This window comes from Phaenicophaeus curvirostris, chromosome 29 (assembly GCF_032191515.1).
Source record: "Phaenicophaeus curvirostris isolate KB17595 chromosome 29, BPBGC_Pcur_1.0, whole genome shotgun sequence".
Taxonomy (NCBI): Eukaryota; Metazoa; Chordata; class Aves; order Cuculiformes; family Cuculidae; genus Phaenicophaeus; species Phaenicophaeus curvirostris.
In genome coordinates this window covers 1922030-1943761 of record NC_091420.1, presented here as the reverse complement: position 1 = coordinate 1943761, position 21732 = coordinate 1922030, and the positions used below count along the sequence as shown (strand labels likewise).

Below are 21732 nucleotides of genomic sequence, written 5' to 3'. Positions count from 1 at the left end.
AAGGATCATGGGGTGGGTTGGAAGGGACCCCAAAGCCCATCCAGACCCACCCCTGCCCTGGGCAGGGACACCTCCCACTGGATCAGGAGCTCCAAGCCCCATCCAACCTGGCCTTGAACCCCTCCAGGGATGGAGCAACCTGGGCCAGGGCCTCCCCAGCCTCACAGAACATTTCTCCCCAAAGATCTCATCTCAATCTCCCCTGTTGCAGCTCCGAACTGTTTCTCTCATCCTGTCCCTGTCGTCCCTGATCCCCTCCCCAGCTTTCCTGGAGCCTCTTTCCATGCTGGAAGCTGTTCAAAGGTCTCCATGGAGCTGTCTCCTCCAGCCTTAACAACCCAAACACTCCCAACCTGACCTTGTATGGGAGGTGCTACAGTTCATGGATCATCTCCGTGGCCTCCTCTGGAGTCGCTCCAACAGCTCCGTGTCCTCCCTGTGCTGAGGACTCCAGAACTGGACTCAGGGCTCCAGGTGGGTCTCACCAGAGGGGCAAAATCCCTTCCCTCCCTGCTGGCCCCACGGCTCTGGATGCAGCTCAGGACACAAGTGCTTTCCTTCTCCCAATCCTGTCATCTCCCATCCTTTCCTGAAACTATGCGTTGGCCTTGCAATGCCCAGACTGGACAATCCCAACTCTTTCCACCTCTCCTCATGCAGGAGGTGTTCCATACCGCATTCCATTCCAGTACTGGAACCCCCCCAGTCCTCCAGGAGATGCAGGTGCTCCGGGAAGCCCTTCTCTACCCTCCTCCAACCACTGGGAGCCCACCAACTCCACTGGGAGGAGGTGTGGACGCCCCGGGAAGCCCTCCCATATCCCATTCCAGCACTGGGAGCCCCCTCAATCCACCAGGAGGGCGTGGGGGTGCCCTGGGAAGATCTCCCATACCCCATTTCAGCACCAGGACCCCCTCAATCCACCGGGAGGGGGTAGGATTGCCCCGGGAAGCTCTCCCGTGCCTCCTCCGGTCACCACCAGCAGCCTGTGCCCCCCCCCCCAGGTAGGATGCTCTGAGATACCAGGACATCCCCCCTCTTCCCCACTCCAGGAGCTCACAAACATCCTTTTATTGAACCTTCGGCATTCGGGAAGAGCCCCCCGGCACCGGGGAACCCCCCAGGAACACCAGGCAGGATGAGACGGAGGAAGGTGCTGGCCCGGGGGCTCCGCTGTGCCGGGGGCGGCTCACTTCTCCGGCTTCTTAGGCAGCGGGCGGCGGAAAAGCAGGATGTGGGGCTCTGGAGGAGAAACAAGAGGTGTTAGTGGTGGCTCCTCGCAGGTGCCGTCCTCCCCTTCTCCCCTACTCCGGGCTCACCTGGCTCGTGGACCATGTAGTGGACCCAGCCCTGGCTCTGCTGCACCCCCAGGTTCCTCCACTCCGACTCCGACAGCAGGTGAGTCCTGGGCACCAGCCGCGCAAGCTCCTTCGGCAACACCACGTGCCTGCGGCCCCGCGGCGTCAGCTCCCGGGGAGCCGCAACGCTGGGAATCCCACCCTTTGGGGACCCACCACCCCCAGACATCCCCCCACCCTACAGGGAGCAGCCACCTCCAGGGTATCCCACCCATCCACCAGCCTGGGAATCCCACCCCATGGGGAGCAGCACCAGGATACGCTACCTAGGGGTGTCTCGTACCCCAAGAAAAGCATTAGGAGAAGCACCAGGACCCATCACCTTGGGAATCCCACCCCATGGGGACCCATCACGCTGGGAATCTCAACCTGGGGGGATCCACTACCCTGGGAATCCCACCCCATGGGGAGCAGCACCAGGATACGCTACCCAGGGGTGTCTTGTACCCCAAGAAAAGCATTAGATGAAGCACCAGGACCCACCACCCTGGGAATCCCACCCTGGGGGCCCCATGACCCTGGGAATCTCAACCTGGGGGGACCCATCACCCTGGGAATCCCACCCCATGGGGAGCAGCACCAGGATACACTACCCAGGGGTGTCTTGTACCCCAAGAAAAGCACTAGGGGAAGCACCAGGACCCATCACCCTGGGAATCCCACCCTGGAGGGACCCACCACCCTGGGAATCTCAGCCTGGGGGGACCCAGGACCCCCACCCCGGGTGAAGCACTGGGACCTGCCACCCCCGAGCATCCCTCCTCCCCCCTGCCCCGGTATGAACCCGTTAACGGGACACCACCCCCTCGGGGCCCCGTTACCGGGACATCCCCCCCTCCCTCGCTCCTGAGGGCCCCGTTACCGGGGCATTCCCCCTCCCTCGCTCCTGAGGGCCCCGTTACCGGGGCATTCCCCCCCTCCCTCGCTCCTCAGGGCCCCGTTACCGGGGCATCCCCCCCCTCCCTCGCTCCTCAGGGCCCCGTTACCGGGGCATCCCCCCCTCCCTCACTCCTGAGGGCCCCGTTATCGGGGCATCCCCCCCTCCCTCGCTCCTCGGGGCCCCGTTACCGGGACATCCCCCCCTCCCTCGCTGCTCAGGGCCCTGTTACCGGGACATCCCCCCCTCCCTCGCTCCTCGGGGCCCCGTTACCGGGACTTCCCCCCTTACTCCCTCCTCCCAGAGCCTCTCCCGGGTCTCCCCCCGCCCCGCCTCACCGGTACTCGAACTCCTCATCGTCGTACTTGTCCGAGTAGTAGATCTGCTTGTGCGCCATGCCGCCCCGCCCCGGGCCCCCGCGCCCCCCAGCGCCGTTACCGCCCCCCCCCCGCCCCCCGCCGCGCTTTCAAACGCCGCCGCCCCGCGCTCCCATTGGCTCCGGCCGCGACAAGCCCCGCCCACAGAGGGGAGGGACGGGATCCCATTGGTCGGTGCCAGCGCTGGGGGGCGGGGCCTAGGCGCGGGGCCCGCGCGGGTCGCGATTGGTCGGCCCCGCGTCACGTGATAGAGAGCGCGGCGAGCTATTGGTTCGCCCTCGTCACGTGATGATGCTGGTGGGCGGGGGCCGGAAGTGAGTGGAGGGCTGTTGGAGGGCCGAGAGCGGGATCCCATTGGTCAGCGCGTGGGGGGGAGGGTCTCTGTGCCACTCCCTTGCAGCGCGCTATTGGCTCGCTCTTGTCACGTGACGGAGAGCGAGCCAATAGCGCGCCGCGCTCCCCGTCACGTGACGCGGGCGCGTTGAGGCCTCGCTGCAGGGCGGGGGCCGGAAGTGAGTGGCGGCGCGGCGGCTGCTGGGTTGGGGGTGGGGGAGGCGGGGGCGGAGCGGCAGCCGGGACCGGAGGAGACCGGTGCGAGGACTCATGGTGTCCCGGTAAGCGTAGGGGCCAGCCTGGGGCTGGAGGGGGGGCCGTGGCGGCGGTGGAGGCAGCGGCCAGACCGGGCGGGGCCTCCGGGGGCCGCTCAGGCCTCGGGCTCCCGGTGCCGGGCGAGGCCTTAAGGTCCTGGCCCAGCCCCTGTGGTGCTGGCCTGGGCCTCGGGGAGCCGCATTGGTACCGGACGGGCCTCCGTGGTAACGGCTCGCGTTCTGGGGAGGAGCTGTGCTCTTGAGTGAAGTCTTACGGTGCTGGGGGAAGCCCCACGGTCTCGGGGCCGGGCTGTGTCTCAGTGAGGCCCGTCGGTGACAAGCCGCGTTCCCTGGGAGCCCCAACGGTACCGGCCCGTGCCTCGGGAAGCCTTCGTGGTGCTGCACCCGCCGCTCGGTTGCGTCCAGCTCGGGGTGACTCCGGTGCCCCGGACCCCTCCGTGCTGTGTGTTCCCCGGGGCTATTCGCTGGGCCCTGGCCTTGTCCCGTTCCTTCCTCAGGGCTCTGTGCCGGTGAGGGGCTGGGGGAGCTCCCAGAGCCTGGTCTGACACGATCCCTGCAAGGACAGGTCCTGCTTCAGCCCCTCGGAGTGAGGAAGCGGAGCAGCCCCGGCTGCTGAGGGCAGGGGGGGGTCCTCTGCCTCGTCCGTGTGTCCGTCCCTTGCAGGCTGTCCGTACTTCTGCGCTTGAATCCCCTTGGGTAAGGTTGCGCTGGCCTGGAGAGAACCCGGATACGGTTTGCAGGGAATAATGTAATTCAGGGTTGGGGCTGTGGAAGCAGGGGCAAAGGGCAACTCTTGGTATCGCTCTCTGGGGATGGGCCTTGGCCTCCTCCAAGGTGATCAACTGACTTTTCCCTGCCCAGCAGCTTTCCCCGCTCGCTCGTCACCTCTGGGTGCTGATTTTAGGGCCAGGCAGGGCCCAGCTCTCAACTTGTGTCTGGTCAGGGAGTGACTCTTGAACTCTGACACCACTTGTGGGTGTAGGCAAGGCTGAGCAGAGCCAGGTTTGGCTCCATCCTCCTCCTCCAGTGCGTCCCGGCTCCATCCTCCTCCTCCTCCAGTGCGTCCCGGCTTCATCCTCCTCCTCCTCCAGTGCGTCCCGGCTCCATCCTCCTCCTCCTCCAGTGCGTCCCGGCTCCATCCTCCTCCTCCTCCAGTGCGTCCCGGCTCCATCCTCCTCCTCCTCCAGTGCGTCCCGGCTCCATCCTCCTCCTCCAGTGCGTCCCGGCTCCATCCTCCTCCTCCAGTGCGTCCCGGCTCCATCCTCCTCCTCCAGTGCGTCCCGGCTCCATCCTCCTCCTCCAGTGCGTCCCGGCTCCATCCTCCTCCTCCAGTGCGTCCCGGCTCCATCCTCCTCCTCCAGTGCGTCCCGGCTCCATCCTCCTCCTCCAGTGCCTCCCAGCCTCATCCTCCTCCTCCTCCAGTGCCTCCCAGCCTCATCCTCCTCCTCCTCCAGTGCCTCCCAGCCTCATCCTCCTCCTCCTCCAGTGCCTCCCAGCCTCATCCTCCTCCTCCTCCAGTGCCTCCCAGCCTCCTCCTCCTCCTCCTCCAGTGCATCCCAGCCTCATCCTCCTCCTCCTCCAGTGCATCCCAGCCTCATCCTCCTCCTCCTCCAGTGCATCCCAGCCTCATCCTCCTCCTCCTCCAGTGCATCCCAGCCTCATCCTCCTCCTCCTCCAGTGCATCCCAGCCTCATCCTCCTCCTCCTCCAGTGCATCCCAGCTCCATTCTCCTCCAGTGCATCCCAGCTCCATTCTCCTCCAGTGCATCCCAGCTCCATCCTCCTCCAGTGCCTCCCAGCTCCATCCTCCTCCAGTGCCTCCCAGCTCCATCCTCCTCCTCTAGTGCATCCCAGCCTCATCCTCCTCCTCCTCCAGTGCCTCCCAACTCCATCCTCCTCTTTCAGGGCATCCCAGCTCCATCCTCCCACAGCCCTTCGGTGCGGGAGCCCCGTGGCTGTGCCGCCTGTGCCACCAGGAGCCACGCATGGTGACATCCCCTCTGCGTGGGGCCATATCCCGACCCTGAGGATGTTTCAGTGAGGCCATTCCAATCCTAATCCTCCTTCCCTGCTGCCAACCTCAGCCCTCGGTGTCCAGAGGGCTTTGCTGCCGCCTTTTCTCGGCAGCGAGTGACCTGGTGCGGTGCTGCCAGGGCCGTTCTGTGCCACCGCGTTTGTCCTCCTTATCTCGCTGCCTCCCTAATCGGGTTAGCGCCTGCCTGGGCTCTGGCGCTGCCTTCACCGGCCCCAGATAAGAGCACGATTCCTGCAAGAAAATAAATCATGTTTGCTGCATCGCCTGGGCAGTGGGGGTGGGAAGGGCAGCGGCTCCGGAGCTGCTTCTGCTTTGCTTGCCTTTTCCCCTCCTTGCAGCGTTTCCTGCCCCTCCTGGCTCCTTTCTCGGAGCCTTTTTCCATGGCACCTTCTTTCACTGCTGCCCTGGGGAAGGAAAGGGCTGCAGCCCCCTGGTTCTGAGTGTCCTTTCGTGCTGAGGTGCCAGCTGAGAGGGGGGCAGCGTTGCCCCCCTAGTTGTCTTCACTCTCCTCACTCACCTGTGGCCTCTTGGTGCTGGTTTTGGAGCCAGATAGGGACCAGCTCCGAAAACATCTCAGGTCAGCGAGTGACTCTGTGGGCAAGGGCTCAGCAGAGCCAGGCTTGGCCTCGCACTCCTACTTCGTTTCATCCCAGCTCCGTCCTCCCCTGGATGGGAAGCAGGAGGCTTCCCTGGCGCTCTCTCCCCGGGGTGTGAGCAGCGTCTTGCCACTCCAGCCCCATCCGCCTGCGGTCAGCGAGGAGGAGCAGGGTCTGCCTCTTGGTGCCAAGGCCACTGCCTCAGCGGCCTGGGACAGGGCTGGCTAATTCCCTGTTTGTCCCCGAACCGCAGGTCAGAGTGCCGGACAAGAGGGGCTGTGCGTTTCCATTCCCTGCCCGGGGCCTGCCCTGCCCTCCACCGGCGATGGAGTATGTGGTAAGGACTTCGGTGGAGGGCTACCCGGCTTCGGTGGCGGATCCTGCCTCCCTGCTCTCCCTGCTGGCAGGGCCCCAGCCTCCTCTCCAGGTCTCCACCGCTGCCTCCCAGCTCCTCGAGTCCTGGGGTCAGTTGTGGGCCCCTCCCCACAAGAAGGATGTTGAGGCTCTGGAGCGAGTGCAGAGAAGAGCAACGAAGCTGGGGAGGGGGCTGGAGAAGAAGAGGAGCGGCTGAGAGAGCTGGGGGGGTTTAGCCTGGAGAAGAGGAGGCTGAGGGGAGACCTCATTGCTCTCTGCAACTCCCTGAGAGGAGGTTGTGGAGAGGAGGGAGCTGGGCTCTTCTCCCAAGGGCCAGGGGACAGGACGAGAGGGAATGGCCTCAAGCTCCACCAGGGCTGAACATGAGGAAAAAACATGTCATGGAAAAGGTCATTGGGCAGTGGTAGAGGCTGCCCAGGGAGGGGGTTGAGTCCCCTTCCCTGGAGGGGTTTAAGGGCCGGGTGGACGAGGTGCTGAGGGTCATGGGTTAGTGATTGATGGGAATGGTTGGACTCGATGATCCAGTGAGTCTTTTCCAACCCGGTGATTCTATGGTTAGATGGACTTCAGTGTTTTTCCTTGCTTCCCCCCTGCCCTGGAGGCTTTGAGGCCGCTGTCAGAGCGAGGGGTTTCGTGCTCTGCACAAGGTGTGTACGTGCGGTGGCAGCCGCTGGCTCCTTGCTGCCTTTTCTTACCAAGCCGCTGGCGTGTTCCAGGTCTCTGACTCAGCTCCCAGTTTGTGTTTCCTGGGAGGAGGATGTTGGGTGCTGGCCCCGTAGCAGCACCTCGAGCGGCCCCTCGCTGCTCCTCTTCCTCGCCCCAGGCTGTGTGAGAAGTTCCAGCCCCAGGCTAAGGAAGGTGGCGAAGGTCCTTCTGCCTCTCCTGTGCGCAGGGAGGAGCTGGCACCTCTCTGCACTGCCAGGGCACGTCTTGGGTGGTTGTTCTGGTCTGGATTGTTCTGGCTGCTCTGCTCGTCCGCTGCCACGGCAGGAGCTCGCTTCCAGCCTGTTTGGTGAGGGAAGGGCCTTGCCAAATGCGATGGGGCTCAAATGCCTTCTGGATGGGGCTCGAGGGCTGCCTGTTCAGGCAGGGCTGTTGTTCCGTGGCTCTGCACCCGCCTCTGTTCGCTCTCTGAGCCCACCTGGAAGGGGTCTCGGATGCCCTGGAGTGAGATCTGGTGGCTGCTCTGGTCTCTGAGGGTTGGGAGCGGCGATGCTGTCGCGGTGACACGGGCCAGCTGGCCTCACAAGGAGCTGATAAAATCAAGAATTATTTCATCTCACAGAAGCAAAGGCCTGTCTGAGCACGGGGCTGCGGCTCCTGAGGCAACAGCCTCTCTCCCAGCCCCGTCGCCCGGCTGGGCCATCCTGGGATGCTGGGAAGGGGCTGAGGAGCCCCCATACACAATTCCCTCCTGCTTTTATCCCTGCTTTTATCTGAGGAAGCTCATGGAGTCTGCGCTGCCGTGCTGGGGGACCCGTTACATCCCTTGGCAGGACCCCAGCTCCATATTTGCCCCCCCCTGCCCTGCGCCCCTCGGACGCCGCCCCGGCGCTGGGGTCTGTGCTGGCCCCTCGCGGGGGCTGCCGGCTTCCTGGCTGCCTGGTCCCGGGTTTCCTGCCTTTCTTCGGAGCAGCCACGCTGCCGGCCACGGGAAGGTCACCGTGCGGAGTGGCCGGGGGGGCCCAGGCAGGGACAAGCGCGTCGCGGGACCCTCGGGGACCACCGGCAGCGGCGGCTGAGGTGGGGGCTGCACTCGCGGTGGTGGGTCGAGCCCGGGCTTCGGCGCTCGGAAAAGGTGGGAGACGGACCCGCCATCCTGAGCCATTGCCCCTTGGGCTGTGCATGAGGCTATTTCCAGCTCCGTCCCGTCCTGGCTTCCATTTCCCTGCGGTGGCGTGGTGGTATTTGAGAAGCAGGGCAGGCTCCGAGCAGGGGGAGCCCTTCCCTTGGCTTGGACTCACTTATGGTTGGACTCGATGATCCGATGGGTCTTTTCCAACCTGGTGATTCACTGATTCACTGGGTTTTGGCTCGGTGGCTGGTTTTGCCAAGTTTTTCCTTTTGGTGAAGCCCATGGTGGGTCCAGAGGGGTTGGGGACCGCGGGGCTGCTTGAAATCCCAGCCCGCGGGAGGTGGGAGCCGGGAGAGCCCCTCATCCCCCTGGGTAGGGATGAGGTCCTGGTGTGTTGAGGATGGGGAGCGTGAGAGAAGGGGCCCCTCCGGCTCGCTCTCACCCCTTAGCTCCGCCTGTGACCTTGATTCTTCTGCTCTTGCTTGGTGCTGGGTCCCCACCCCTCGCAGGGAGCCCCTCCTGCGCTGCGCCCCAGCCCCACGCAGCCCCCGCCGCCCGTGAGTCAGCACAGCCCTTCCGATGAGCAGCAGCCCCTTCGTCTCCTCTCCCGGGAGGAGCCACCGCTCAGCGCCTTCCAGGATAGCCAGGATGTGGGAAGCAGCAGCAGCAATTTAGCAGCAGCAGCAATTTAGCAGCAGCAGCTTCTCGTGCCGACTACCCACCGCGATCCCGAGCCAGCGCCGTCGCCTGCCGGACACCCCACCTGTATCCCGTTCCCGAGCATCCTCCTTTTCCTCCTGCCAGCGCTGCTGAAGGACTGGATGTCTCTGCATCCCAGGCAGCCGCGAGCACCGCCAGCGTCTCAGCATCGCGGCCTCTCCCGGCAGAGCCCGGGGAGCCAACGGCGGCCGCTCGCCGCCGGCACGTGGCTTGCGTAGCGCCAGCTGCCACAGAAGGACCTTGTTGGCTCCTGGACGGTGCTGGGAGCGGGGCTGGGTTGGGCTTGGATCCTGCGCTCTGTGGCTGCCTTGTCTCAGGGCTTTAAATATTCATGCTTTTGATTTCCTCTTAGCCGCTGGGGCCGAGGGCAGTCGTGCCGGACCCAGCAGCGGCGCACACAGGGGTCCAAATCCAGCCCTGGCTGAAGACAATGCAATTTTCTTACCAGCCCGGTGCAGGAGGAGCGTGGAGCGGTGGGATTTGAGCACCTGAGGGTGCTGAGCCCCCTTCCCCGGGGCGTAGCCGTAGCTCCGTTTCCTCCCCGCTGCTCTCCGTCTTGCCCAGATCCTCACATCCTTGCTGACGCTGATTGTGATCGATCGACTGCGACGGCGCAGAGCCAGGCAGCCCCCAGCCCCGCTGCCGGCTGTTCCGGGCTCGGCTCATCCCACCAGCCGTGATGGGCTGGCACGGACCTGGCACGGAGCTCGGCTTGCGCTTGGAGGCGGCTTCTTGGTGGCTGCGGGCGCTCGGACTCTCCATGGGGCCCCCGTGAGACGCTGCCAGCTCAATCCTAGTCCTTCTCACCTCTCTCCAGCATGGATCTCCTGCAGAAAAGCAAATACAGCCACCTGCGGAATGAGTCCGTCTCCTCCTTGGAGGAGGCCATGGAGGGGCATCTGGCCTCCCCGTTGGAGACCCTCACAGGCGCGCGGTCTCTGCCGGGATCCTTGTCCTCCTCCTCCTCGCTCGCGGAGCTCTCGCCAGAGTCGGAGGACAGTCCTACCACCCTCTGCTCCTTCTTCCCTAAAATGGCTAACCTGAAGCTCTCCAATCCTGCCAACCTGCTCAGCCTGCGCGGTTCCTCGGCCGGCAGCGCTCCGGGAGAGCCTGGCCCTGCTGGAACGCCGGCACCAACCGCCGGCTCCGACTCAGCGGGACCTGTTGCTGTCTCTTCCCAGGATATGAACAAGCTGAGCTGTGGGAAGAAGACGCGGGTGGAAGGCGGCCAGCTCGGAGGGGACGAATGGACCCGGCACGGCAGCTTCGTTAATAAGCCCACCCGCGGCTGGCTGCACCCCGATGAGAAGGTCATGGGCCCCGGGGTCTCCTACCACGTCCGGGTGAGTCCTGGGGTCTCGGGAGGTGTGGGAAGGGTTGTGATGGGGCTTTGGGGACCTCCTGGCGTCCTCCTTGCTGTGGTGGGTGGGCTCCCAAGGAGGTTACTTGTGCAGAACTGGGGGGGGTTGAGGTGCTGATCATCTTCCCAGCTGTGTGGGGAGCAAATCATAGAATCGCCAGGTTGGAAAAGACCCACTGGATCATCGAGTCCAACCATTCCTATCAATCACTAACCCACGTCCCTCAGCGCCTCGTCCAGAGCTGAGGGGTTTGACTGATCGTGCTCTCTCCAACAGTACATGGGCTGCGTGGAAGTCCTCCAGTCCATGAGGGCTTTGGATTTCAACACCAGGACACAGGTTACCAGGTGAGCTCACCAGGTCCGAGCCCCATCCAAGCCCTTGGTGGCATCGGGGGCTTCTCCCACTTGGAGAGCCCCAGCTGGTGCTTGCCGAGGGCTTCTCCTTGTCCCTCTATCCCTTCCACGTTGGTCCCCGCGTCCTCCATCCTGTGGTTTGGGGATCGCAGGGGCATGTGGGGATTGAATCCCGCTGTGCTCCCCGCAGGGAGGCCATTGGGCTGGTGTGTGAAGCCGTGCCCGGTGCCAAGGGAGCCGTGCGGAGGAGGAAGGTGAGGCCGGAGGGGAGCACACGTGGGACTGAGGGCTGGATCCCATCTCCCCCCAAAGCTCAGGCCAGCGCAGCTTGGCAGGAGCGGTGGTGAGGACGAGGTGCAGGACGTGCCCCGTCCCCCCAAGCCAGGCTGTGTCCAGCCTGGGGAACCCTTTCCCCATGATACCGTTTGCTCCCAGCCCTGCGGCCGCTCCCTGAACTCCATCCTGGGTAAGAGCAACCTCAAGTTCGCTGGGATGCCCATCACCCTGACCATCTCCACCAGCAGCCTCAACCTCATGGCTTCCGACTGCAAGCAGGTGAGAGCCGAAGGGGGCAGGGCTGGTATCGGACGAGCAGGAATTTTCATCCCTCAGACCCTGGGCCCAGCTTTACCCCCTCGTTCCTGGCAGGGAAGACGTGTCTCACATGCTTTGCGGGTTCCTCCTCCAGAGGAAGCAATGAGGATGAGCCAAGGGCTTGAGCATCTCCTGTACGAGGAGAGGCTGAGAGAGCTGGGGTTGTTCAGCCTGGGGAAGAGAAGGCTCCATGGAGACCTTAGAGCAGCTTCCAATACAGAAAAGGGCTCCAGGAAAGCTTGGGAGGGGCTCGGGATCAGGGAGGGCAGGGAGAGGAGGAGGAGGAACAGTTTTGAGCTGAAAAAGGGGAGATTGAGATGAGATCTTAGGGAGAAATGTTTTCCTGTGAGGGTGGGGAGGCCCTGGCCCAGGTTTCCCAGGGAAATGGTGGCTGCCCCATCCCTGGAGGGGTTCAAGGCCAGGTTGGATGGGGCTTGGAGCCCCTGAGGCAGTGGGAGGTGTCTCTGCCCCTGGCAGGGGTGGGATTGGATGGGCTTCGAGGTCCCTTCCAACCCAAACCATTCCATGATTCCATACTGGGGGTTGCATTTGGGATTTGGTGGATGAGAAGCTCTCAGAGGTCTCCCCAGAGCGGAGCGGAGGAGCAGAATCCCCTCCCTTGCCCTGCTGGCCCCACTGTAATGGGCCAGCACCAGAGAGAGTGCGGCAAGCAGGGGGTGCTGCCTCTAGCTGAGTGCTGAGAAGCTCCTGGCTGTGCCCAACAAGCTCTCTGCCTTGCAGATCATTGCCAACCACCACATGCAGTCCATCTCCTTCGCCTCGGGGGGAGACCCGGTGAGTACAGTGTCGCTGTCCCCACGTGCCCTGCTCTGTGCTGGGGATCGGTGCCTCCCCCCGCAGTCTCGGGCAGCGCCATCTCACCAGCAGCGCTGTCTCGCCCGCAGGACACGGCTGAGTATGTCGCCTACGTTGCCAAAGACCCAGTCAACCAGCGAGGTGAGGCTGCTGCGAGGGTCCTCTGTGCCAGAGCCTCGCGCCTTGCGTGGTCAGGCGCGGCTCAGTGTGGTGGGGAGGGAGCGGGTGCCCCGTAAGGAAGCTCTGTGGGGCACAGGACAAGGCTGAATTGTAGAATCACCAGGTTGGAAAAGACCCACTGGATCATCGAGTCCAACCATTCCCATCAATCACTAACCCATGTCCCTCAGCACCTTGTCCACCCGGCCCTTAAACCCCTCCAGGGAAGGGGACTCAACCCCCTCCCTGGGCAGCCTCGGACACTGCCCAATCACCCTTTCCATAAAATATTTTTTCCTAATGTCCAGCCTGACCCTCCCCTGGTGGAGCTTGAGGCCATTCCCTCTCGGCCTGTCCCCTGTCCCCTGGGAGAAGAGCCCAGCTCCCTCCTCTCCACAACCTCCTCTCAGGGAGTTGCAGAGAGCAATGAGGTCTCCCCTCAGCCTCCTCTTCTCCAGGCTAAACCCCCCCAGCTCTCTCAGCTGCTCCTCTTCTTCTCCAGCCCCCTCCCCAGCTTCGTTGCTCTTCTCTGGACTCGCTCCAGAGCCTCAACATCCTTCTTGTGGGGAGGGGCCCACAACTGACCCCAGGATTCGAGGAGCGGTCTCCCCAGGGCCGAGGCCAGAGGGAGAAGAACCTCCCTGGCCCTGCTGGCCACGCCGGGTCTGATCCAAGCCAAGATGCCCTTGGCCTTCTTGGCCACCTGGGCCCCTGCTGGCTCATGTGACAAGCTTCATTTTTGGGTTCCGTGTTCCCTTCCCAGCCTGCCATATCCTGGAGTGCCCCGAGGGTTTGGCGCAGGACGTGATCAGCACCATCGGCCAGGCCTTCGAGCTGCGCTTCAAGCAGTACCTGAAGAACCCCCCGAAGCTGGTGACACCCCACGACAGGTCAGGGCAGGGAAAGAGGGAGCTGGGATGATGTCTGGAGCGGCTTTTGGCGAGGGGATGCAGCCCTGGCTGCTGTCAGTGGCTCATCTGTGCCCTCTCCTCCCAGGATGGCGGGGTTTGATGGCTCTGCCTGGGATGAGGAAGAGGAGGAACCGGCTCCTGATCACCAGTACTACAACGACTTCCCTGGCAAGGAGCCTCCCATCGGAGGGGTCGTGGACATGCGGCTGCGGGACGGGGCTGCTCAGACCCCCAATCACCTGGGGGCCACGCTGGTGAGGCTCTGGGCCGCAAGGGAGATGTAGGGGTTCAGGTTAGGGAGATGTAGGGGCCCTGACGGGGCTGCAGGCTCTTGGCTCAGGGTTGTTCCACTACGAGATCCATGGGGTTGGGTGTCCTTGGCCCCTCCAGCAGCCCAGAGGGTGGGGAGCGGGACAGGATGGGATGGGGAACAGGACGGGGAGCAGGATGGGATGGGGAACAGGAGGGGGAGCAGGATGGAATAGGAGGGGGTAAGCAGGATGGGGGGAACAGAGTGGGATGGGAAGCAGGGCAGGATGAGGGGAGCAGGATGGGAAGGGGAGCAGGACAGGATGGGGGAGCGGGATGGGAAGGGGAGTGGGACAGGATGGAAAGGAGAGCAGGATGGGAAGGGAAACAGGATGGGATAGGAGGGGGAGCAGGATGGGAAGGGAAGCAGGACAGGATGGTGAGAGCAGAGTGGGATGGGAAGTGAAGCAGGACAGGAGGAGGGGAGCGGGACGGGAAGGGTAGCAGCGCAGGATGAGGGGAGCGGAATGGGAGGGGAAACAGGACAGGATGGGGAAGCCAGGCGGGATGGGAAGTGCAGTGGGATGGGGTGAGGAAGCTGGAGGGGGCGAGAGGTGTAGCAGGATGGGATGGGAAGCACAGCAGGATGGGTAGGGGGAGCGTGGTGAGATGAGGGAGCCAAGTGGGATGGGATGGGGAGTGGGATGGTGGAACAGGGTGGATGGAAAGCACAGCAGAATGGGATTGGGGAGTGGGGTGGGACGGGGAGCAGTTTGAAATGGGATGGGGTGGCTCAGCAGGGCTCATCACCCTCCTTTCCCTGCAGCCTGTCGGCCAGACGTCTGGTGGGGAGTACGACCCTCGGAAGCAGCTTCCTCCTGCCCAAGGTAATGAGATGGATGTCACCACTCCCTGCCTCTTTTCCTGGACCCCACGCGCTCCTACAGCACCAGGGTAGGCGCTGAGGCCCTGCTGACTGCGATGCTTTTGGCTGCAGGGCGAGAGAAATACCCAGCTCCGCCAGGTGCCTCCGGCCGCACGGACCTGTTTGATGATCCATCTTACGTCAACGTGCAGAACATGGACAAGACACGCCAAGCGCCGGTTGCTGGAACCCCCGCGACGGCCAACGGCAGCGCCCAGAGAGATCTCTTCGATATGAGTGAGTGGGACAGAACCCAGCCTGGGCTTGGGGTGTGCGGCTGCAAGGTTGCTCGTGGGACTCTCCTCCTCCTCTGTCCCTGCAGAGCCCTTTGAGGATGCCCTGCGTGTGCCCCCAGCCGTGCCCGTGGGGCTGCCCCCGGCCCAGGTGGTGGCTTCCATGGAGGAGCAGCTGCGACGGGAGCCCTGGTACCACGGGAAGATGAACCGCAAGGAGGCTGAGAAGCTCCTGAAGGTGAATGGAGACTTCCTCGTGCGGGAGAGCACAACTACCCCGGGCCAGTACGTTCTGACCGGCTTGCAGGGCGGGCAACCCAAGCATCTCCTGCTCGTCGATCCCGAGGGAGTGGTGAGTCCACAGAGCATTCCGGGAATCATAGAACCACCAGGTTGGAAAAGACCCACTGGATCATCGAGTCCAACCATTCCCATCAATCACTAACCCATGTCCCTCAGCACCTTGTCCACCCGGCCCTTAAATCCCTCCAGGGAAGGGGACTCAACCCCCTCCCTGGGCAGCCTCTGACACTGCCCAATCACCCTTTCCATGAAATATTTTTTCCTGATGTCCAGCCTGACCCTCCCCTGGTGGAGCTTGAGGCCATTCCCTCTCGTCCTGTCCCTTGGGAGAAGAGCCCAGCTCCCTCCTCTCCACAACCTCCTCTCAGGGAGTTGCAGAGAGCAAGGAGGTCTCCCTTCAGCCTCCTCTTCTCCAGGCTAAACCCCCCCAGCTCTCTCAGCTGTTTAAAAGCCATGGGGATGAAGTGCTCAAGGATATAAGTCAGTAGTGGACAGGGAGGGTTGGGCTTGATGGTCTCAAAGGTCTCTTTCAATCAAACAATTGTGTGATTTTCGGATTCCTCGGCCCCGCTAGGTGCGAACGAAAGACCATCGCTTCGAGAGCGTCAGCCACCTCATCAGCTACCACATGGACAATCACCTGCCCATCATCTCAGCCGGCAGCGAGATGTGCCTGCAGCAGCCGGTGGAGAGGAGACTCTGAGCGGCCCTGGCCTTGCCTTGGGGTGCTCTCCCCGCTTCCGAGCGTGGACTTTGCCGTAGCCGGGGCCTGTTCCCCTCTGCCGCGAGGCGCTGGCAGCCGTGGGGGCCCGGGCAGCGTGGGGCGAGCTGCCTGTGGGGCGCACGGGGCTGGTGTTGCCAAAGCCGCTGCCTCTTTCCCAGCTCCAGCCTTCGCACAGCAGCTCCGCTCCCACCAAATCCCGGCCCCGCTGCTGCGCTCGCCGGCGCTGGGGGCTGGCAGAGCCGAACCCCCCCGAGCTGGGAGCTGGCCTCATCCCTCTAGCCCCTTGGGCCACGCAGGGGAATTGGGGGGACCCTGCTCCCCCAAGCACAAGGCCCGGCCGGCCCCGCTCTGACTGTACCCGATCACTTGACGTGTTAACTCTGTGCCTTGACCCCGCAGGTCCCACTCTCTTTTATGCAAAGCCAGGGGGGCTGGGGGCAGAGCCCCCCCAATCCTGCTCCCAGCCCTGGCTGGGCCCCACCCTGCACCCCCAGGCTCCTGTCTGGGCTCGGGGGTGCCGGCAGCCCCATGGGGGTGGGGGGACAGCCCCCACCTCGCATGCACAGTGTGACCCCCTTACTCCCCCCAAGCCAAAGCGCAGCCCCTGCCCCTGCAGCCCTGGGCCCCGCCCGGGCCCTGCTAAAACCAAAGGAACCGGCGGTTGGTATTAAAGTTGGTATTTCATAGAATCACTGTGTGGTTTAGGTGGGAAGGGACCTCAAACCCATCCAGTCCCACCCCTGCCATGGGCAGGGACACCTCCCACTGGATCAGGGGCTCCAAGCCCCATCCAACCTGGCCTTGAACCCCTCCAGGGATGGAGCAGCCACCCCTGCTCCAGCACTCGGATCGTCTCCATGGCCTCCTCTGGATGCAGCTCAGGACACGGTTGGTTTCTGGGCTGCAAGAGCACTTTGCCAGCTCCGTCCCCCAGCTCTCCATGTCTTCTCCTCGAGGCTGCTCTCAATCCTCTCATCCTCCGTCCTTCACTGAAACTACACATTGCCTCGACCCAGGTGTGGGACCTTGATCTGGTTGAACCTGCTGAGGTTTGCACAGCCCCCCTCCTTCAGCCTGCCCCGCTCCTGCTGGAGGCCAGGCAGGGGTGTGAACCTCATCACCCAGCTTGGTGACACCTTCGAACCTGCCCTCCATCTTATGGATTATTGATGAGGAGCTCTGAGGGACCACGCTCCTCCCTTCTCTTGGGTTGCATGGTGTGAAGGGGGGACACAGGGCGCATCCCCCCTCCCTCCCCAGCATCCTCATCACCTCTTTGAGGGGCACATGGTTCCCTCTTCCCCCCAAAATGCTCCCTCCAGGTCACCCCCCCATCCCTACATGTGGTTCCTGACCCCCTGCAGGGCCACTGGGTTCATAGTATCACAGAATCACCAAGTTGGAAAAGACCCACTGGATCATCGAGTCCAACCGTTCCCATCAATCACTAACCCATGTCCCTCAGCACCTCGTCCACCTGGCCCTTAAACCCCTCCAGGGAAGGGGACTCAACCCCCTCCCTGGGCAGCCTCGGACACTGCCCAATCACCCTTTCCATGAAATATTTTTTCCTACGGTCCAGCCTGACCCTCCCCTGGTGGAGCTTGAGGCCATTCCCTCTCGTCCTGTCCCCTGGCCCTTGGGAGAAGAGCCCAGCTCCCTCCTCTCCACAACCTCCTCTCAGGGAGTTGCAGAGAGCAATGAGGTCTCCCCTCAGCCTCCTCTTCTCCAGGCTAAAGCCCCCCAGCTCTCTCAGCCGCTCCTCTTCTTCTCCAGCCCCCTCCCCAGCTTCGTTGCTCTTCTCTGCACTTGCTCCAGAGCCTCAACATCCTTCTTGTGGGGAGGGGCCCACAACTGACCCCAGGATTCGAGGAGCGCTCTCCCCAGGGCCGAGGCCAGAGGGAGAAGAACCTCCCTGGCCCTGCTGGCCACGCCGGGTCTGATCCAAGCCAAGATGCCCTTGGCCTTCTTGGCCCCCTGGGCCCCTGCTGGCTCCTGTTCCACCAACACCCCCAAGTCCTTCTCCTCCAGGCACTTTCCAGCCAGACTTCTCCTAGGCTGGAGCTGCTCAGGGTTGTTGTGCCCCAAGGGCAGGACCCGCCATTTGGCCTCGTTAACCCTCCTGCCGTTGGTCTCAGCCCGTGGATCCAGCCTGTTCAGATCCCTTTGGAGCCTCCCGACCCTCCAGCAGATCCAGCTTCCACCCAGCTCAGTGTCACCCCCAAACTCGCTCAGGGTGCCCTCGATGCCTTCACCCCGCTCTGCTTTGCTCCCTCCAGCGCGCTTTGATTGGCCCATCCCCCCCGCACGCCCCGCACATGGTTTATCCCGCTCCCCCCCCTCCTACGTGCACCACTTGGTCCGCCCCGCCCGCCCTCCCCTCCCCGCTCTGATTGGCCGCGCGCGCCTCGCGCTCCACTTCCGCTTCCGGTTCCGGTCGCGGAGAGGCCGGGCCATGGCGGCCCCGCACGCCGAGAAGCTGGAGGGCGGCGTCCCGGCCCCTCCGCCCCCTCCGGGGCCCCCGCACCCCGCGGGAGGCGCCGCCGCCGGGCCCGGCCGCAAGCAGGGGAAGGCAGGTGAGCGCAGGGGTGGGAAGGGGAGCACCGACCCCGGTTACCGCGTTCCCGGCCCCGGTTACCGCGGTCCCTGTCGGTGCTGCCCCCACCGGGACCGCCGCTGGCCGGCTGGGAGCCACCGCGGCCCTGGCTCCGGTTGGTGCTGCTGAGGACGCAGTTGACGCTGCCCCGGCTGCCGCCGCCGCCCCGGCCCTGGTGTCCCCGGCTGGCGCTGCCGAGGACCCGTTTGTCGCCGCTGCGGTCCCCGTTACCCCGGGCCCTGCCCCGGCTGTCTCTGCTGCCACCACGCTTCGTGCTGCCCTGGTTGGTTTTCATAGAATCACAGAATCACCAGGTTGGAAGAGACCCACCGGATCATCGAGTCCAACCATTCCCATCAGTCACTAACCCATGTCCCTCAGCACCTCGTCCACCCGGCCCTTAAACCCCTCCAGGGAAGGGGACTCAACCCCCTCCCTGGGCAGCCTCGGACACTGCCCAGTGACCCTTTCTGTGATTTTTTGTTTCCTGCTGTCCAGCCTGAGGCTCCCCTGGTGGAGCTTGAGGCCATTCCCTCTCGTCCTGTCCCCTGGCCCTTGGGAGAAGAGCCCAGCTCCCTCCTCTCCACAACCTCCTCTCAGGGAGTTGCAGAGAGCAATGAGGTCTCCCCTCAGCCTCCTCTTCTCCAGGCTAAACCCCCCCAGCTCTCTCAGACGCTCCTCTTCTTCTCCAGCCCCCTCCCCAGTTTCCTTGCTCTTCTCTGCACTCGCTCCAGAGCCTCAACATCCTTCTTGTGGGGAGGGGCCCACAACTGACCCCAGGATTCGAGGAGCGGTCTCCCCAGGGCCGAGTCCAGAGGGAGAAGAACCTCCCTGGCCCTGCTGGCCACGCCGGGTCTGATCCAAGCCAAGATGCATTGGTTAGCGCTGCCGAGGCCTCAGTCGGTGCCGCTCTGGTTGGCATTGGTGTGGCCCCGATACCGGTTGGTGCTGCCACCCCACCCGTCCCGGTTGGGGCAGCCGTTTGGAGCTGCTGCTGCAGCCCTGGGCCCGATTGGTGTGGCCCTGGTGCCACTTAACATGGTTTTATTCATCTCTTTTGGCGTTGCTGCCACCCCGGTTCACACTGGTGTAGTAGCCCCGGTTAATGCCGCCCCGGTTGGCTCCGCTGCTGCCCCAGGTGACGCCCCCCGTTTTCCCTGCAGGGCTGCAGATGAAGAGCCCCGAGAAGAAGCGCCGCAAGTCGAACACGCAGGTAGGCCCGAGCTCTGCGGGTGCCGCCGGGTCTGGTAACGGTAACCAGAGCCGTAACCGCTGCCCTCTTTCTGCAGGGCCCGGCCTATTCGCATCTCTCGGAGTTCGCGCCGCCGCCCACGCCCATGGTGGATCACCTGGTGGCCTCCAACCCCTTCGAGGATGACTTCGCCACCCCCAAAGCCGGCGCGGCCCCTACCCCTTTCCTCGGTGGCCCCGGTCCCTTCGGCGCTTTCCGCGGCCCCGGGGGGCTGGCGCCGCAGGTGCCCCCCGGTTACGGCCCCCAGCCGCTGCGGAGGCAGCCGCCGCCCTTCGCGCCGGGGCAGATGGGCCCGGCCTTCGCCATGCCCCCCCAGACCCCCGGCTACGGGCAAGCGGGGGGCTTGGCCTTCCCGGCGCAGCCGTTCGGGCAACCCCTGGGACAGAGCTTCAGCCCCCCGGCCGCGCAGCTCCTGCCGGGCCCCGTCGGTACCTTCGGGCCCATGATCTCGCCCACCATGGGGCAGCCCCCCAGGGGTGACGTGGGGCCCCCGCCGGCTCTCAACGCGCCCCCGGCGGGGCCGCCGGTGGCTCAGCGCTTCGGCCAGCCCGGCAACCTCTTTGGACAGTCGCCGCTGGGGCGCCCTGGGCAGAACATGCCACCCTTGCCGCCCACCGCCAGCCCCTTTCCCGGCGCCGATCCCGGTTTCGCCGGCGGCGGCGAGGAAGGGGGCAAAAACCTCAACCCCCCGCCCAGCACCTTCGCTCCGGAGCCGCATTCGGGCTCCCCCGCCGCCGTCAACGGGGCGCAACCGGCGTTCAGCAACAGCGCCGGCCGCGGTGCCGGCACCCCGGAAAGCAACAGCCTCCCCGCCGCGCCTCCCGGCAAAGCGGCCGGCGGCTCCGGGCACCAACCGCCGCCGGGGCTGGTGTATCCGTGCGGCGCGTGCCGCAACGAGGTCAACGACGACCAGGATGCCATCCTGTGCGAGGCCTCCTGCCAGAAATGGTTCCACCGCGAGTGCACCGGCATGACGGAGAACGCCTACGGGCTGCTCACCACCGAGGCCTCCGCCGTCTGGGCCTGCGACTTCTGCCTCAAGACCAAGGAGATCCAATCCGTCTACGTCCGCGAGGGCCTGGGACAGCTCGTGGCCGCCAACGACGGCTGAGCCGCCCGCCCGCCGCCGCCTCCAGCTTCTCGGGCTGGTTTAGGACCAAATCCTTTCCTTTTGTAGCCGTTGTCCCCGGTGCGAGCTGGAGAGACGGCACCGGGCTGTGGTTGTGGCTCAGCACCGGCTCTGGCACCGGACTCCAGCTGCGGCTCGGCACCGGCTGCGGCTCAGAATGAGACACCACGTGCAGCTCGGCACGGCACACGGTTCAGAACGGGACTCTGGCTGCGGCACCGGACTCTGGCTGTGGCACCGGGGCCCAGCTGCGGCACCGGACTCTGGCTGCAGCACCGGGGCCCGGCTGCGGCTCGGCATTGGCTGCAACTCGGCACCGGTTGCAGCACTGGGCACTAGCTGTGGCTCAGCCCCGTTACTGGCTCGGTTGCTGCAGGCCAGGCCGTGGTCCCGGTGCTCCGGTATTGGGGAGCTGAGGCTCCCGGTGCCCCCGGCCCTGCTGAGAGCGGGTCCAGAGCCTCACCGGGGCGGTGAGCTGGTGTCCAGCACCATCTAGGACTGTCCCGGTGCCCTGCCCTGTTCCCCACGCTGCTCCCGGTGACCCCCTCGGTGCTCGGGATGGTCCCGGTGCCTCCCCGGTGCTCAGGATGGTCCCAGTAACCCCTGTTTCCCCATCCCTGGTGCTCGGGATGGTCCCGGTGCCCCCTGTGCCCCAATCCCTGGTGCTCGGGATGGTCCCGGTGCCTCCCCGGTGCTCGGGATGGTCCCAGTAACCCCTGTTTCCCATCCCCGGTGCTCGGGAAGGTCCCGGTGCCTCCCTACTTCCACCCCCCGGTGCTCAGGATGGTCCTGGTGCCCCCTGTGCCCCAGTCCCCGGTGCTCGGGATGCTCCCGGTACCCCCTGTTTCCCCATCCCCGGTGCTCGGGATGCTCCCGGTACCCCCTCTTCCCCCATACCCGGTGCTCGGGATGCTCCTGGTGCTCGGGATGCTCCCAGTGCCCCCTGTTCCCCCATCCCCGGTGCTCAGGATGGTCCTGTTGCCCCCATCCCCGGTGCTCGGGATGCTCCCGGTGCCCCCTGTTCCCCCATCCCCGGTGCTCGGGATGCTCCCGGTGCCCCCTGTTTCCCCATCCCCGGTGCTCGGGATGCTCCCGGTGCCCCCTGTTTCCCCATCCCCGGTGCTCGGGATGCTCCCGGTACCCCCTGTTCCCCCATCCCCGGTGCTCGGGATGCGCCCGGTGCCTCCCCGGTGCTCTGAACGCCCCCGGTTCACTCCCCCCGGTGCTCGGGACACTCGGTGCCCCCCTTCCCCGTTTTTTTCAGACTCTCCCGGTGCTCGGGATGCTCCAACCCCCCCCTCCCCCCCGTTGTAGCCCCTCGTTCACGGAAACTTTTGTACGGCCGCTATAAAATCCCTCGTGTAAAGCCCCGTCCGGCTCCGCT

At 64.7% G+C, this 21732-nt stretch overlaps 3 protein-coding genes across 6 annotated transcripts; 2 read left to right on the top strand and 1 right to left on the bottom strand.

Moving 5' to 3' along the window:
* Positions 1-1056: 1056 nt before the first annotated feature.
* On the bottom strand, positions 1057-2662 carry CKS1B (CDC28 protein kinase regulatory subunit 1B). Its single transcript, XM_069878921.1, has 3 exons — positions 2574-2662; positions 1320-1447; positions 1057-1242 (listed from the first exon to the last, which is right to left on the bottom strand). Exons 1-3 carry the CDS (start codon positions 2630-2632, stop codon positions 1190-1192), a joined length of 240 nt encoding a protein of 79 aa, XP_069735022.1. The 5' UTR covers positions 2633-2662; the 3' UTR covers positions 1057-1189.
* Positions 2663-3108: 446 nt separating this feature from the next.
* SHC1 (SHC adaptor protein 1) lies at positions 3109-16060 on the top strand. Of its 4 annotated transcripts, none has more exons than XM_069878750.1 (13): positions 3109-3226; positions 9922-10083; positions 10378-10448; positions 10648-10711; positions 10893-11012; positions 11793-11846; positions 11957-12008; positions 12790-12916; positions 13023-13191; positions 14013-14073; positions 14184-14348; positions 14434-14696; positions 15222-16060. In XM_069878750.1, the coding sequence occupies exons 2-13, from the start codon at positions 9925-9927 to the stop codon at positions 15348-15350; spliced, it is 1434 nt and encodes a 477-aa protein (XP_069734851.1). In that variant the 5' UTR covers positions 3109-3226; positions 9922-9924; the 3' UTR covers positions 15351-16060. The 4 variants fall into 4 exon arrangements, with proteins under 4 accessions (XP_069734851.1, XP_069734850.1, XP_069734848.1 ...); XM_069878749.1 differs by lacking the exon at positions 3109-3226 and adding an exon at positions 6111-6187; XM_069878747.1 differs by lacking the exon at positions 3109-3226 and having other exon boundaries at positions 9239-10083.
* Positions 16061-17812: 1752 nt separating this feature from the next.
* Positions 17813-21712, top strand: PYGO2 (pygopus family PHD finger 2). Its single transcript, XM_069878808.1, has 3 exons — positions 17813-17947; positions 19131-19180; positions 19257-21712. The coding sequence occupies exons 1-3, from the start codon at positions 17827-17829 to the stop codon at positions 20328-20330; spliced, it is 1245 nt and encodes a 414-aa protein (XP_069734909.1). The 5' UTR covers positions 17813-17826; the 3' UTR covers positions 20331-21712.
* Positions 21713-21732: the final 20 nt, after the last annotated feature.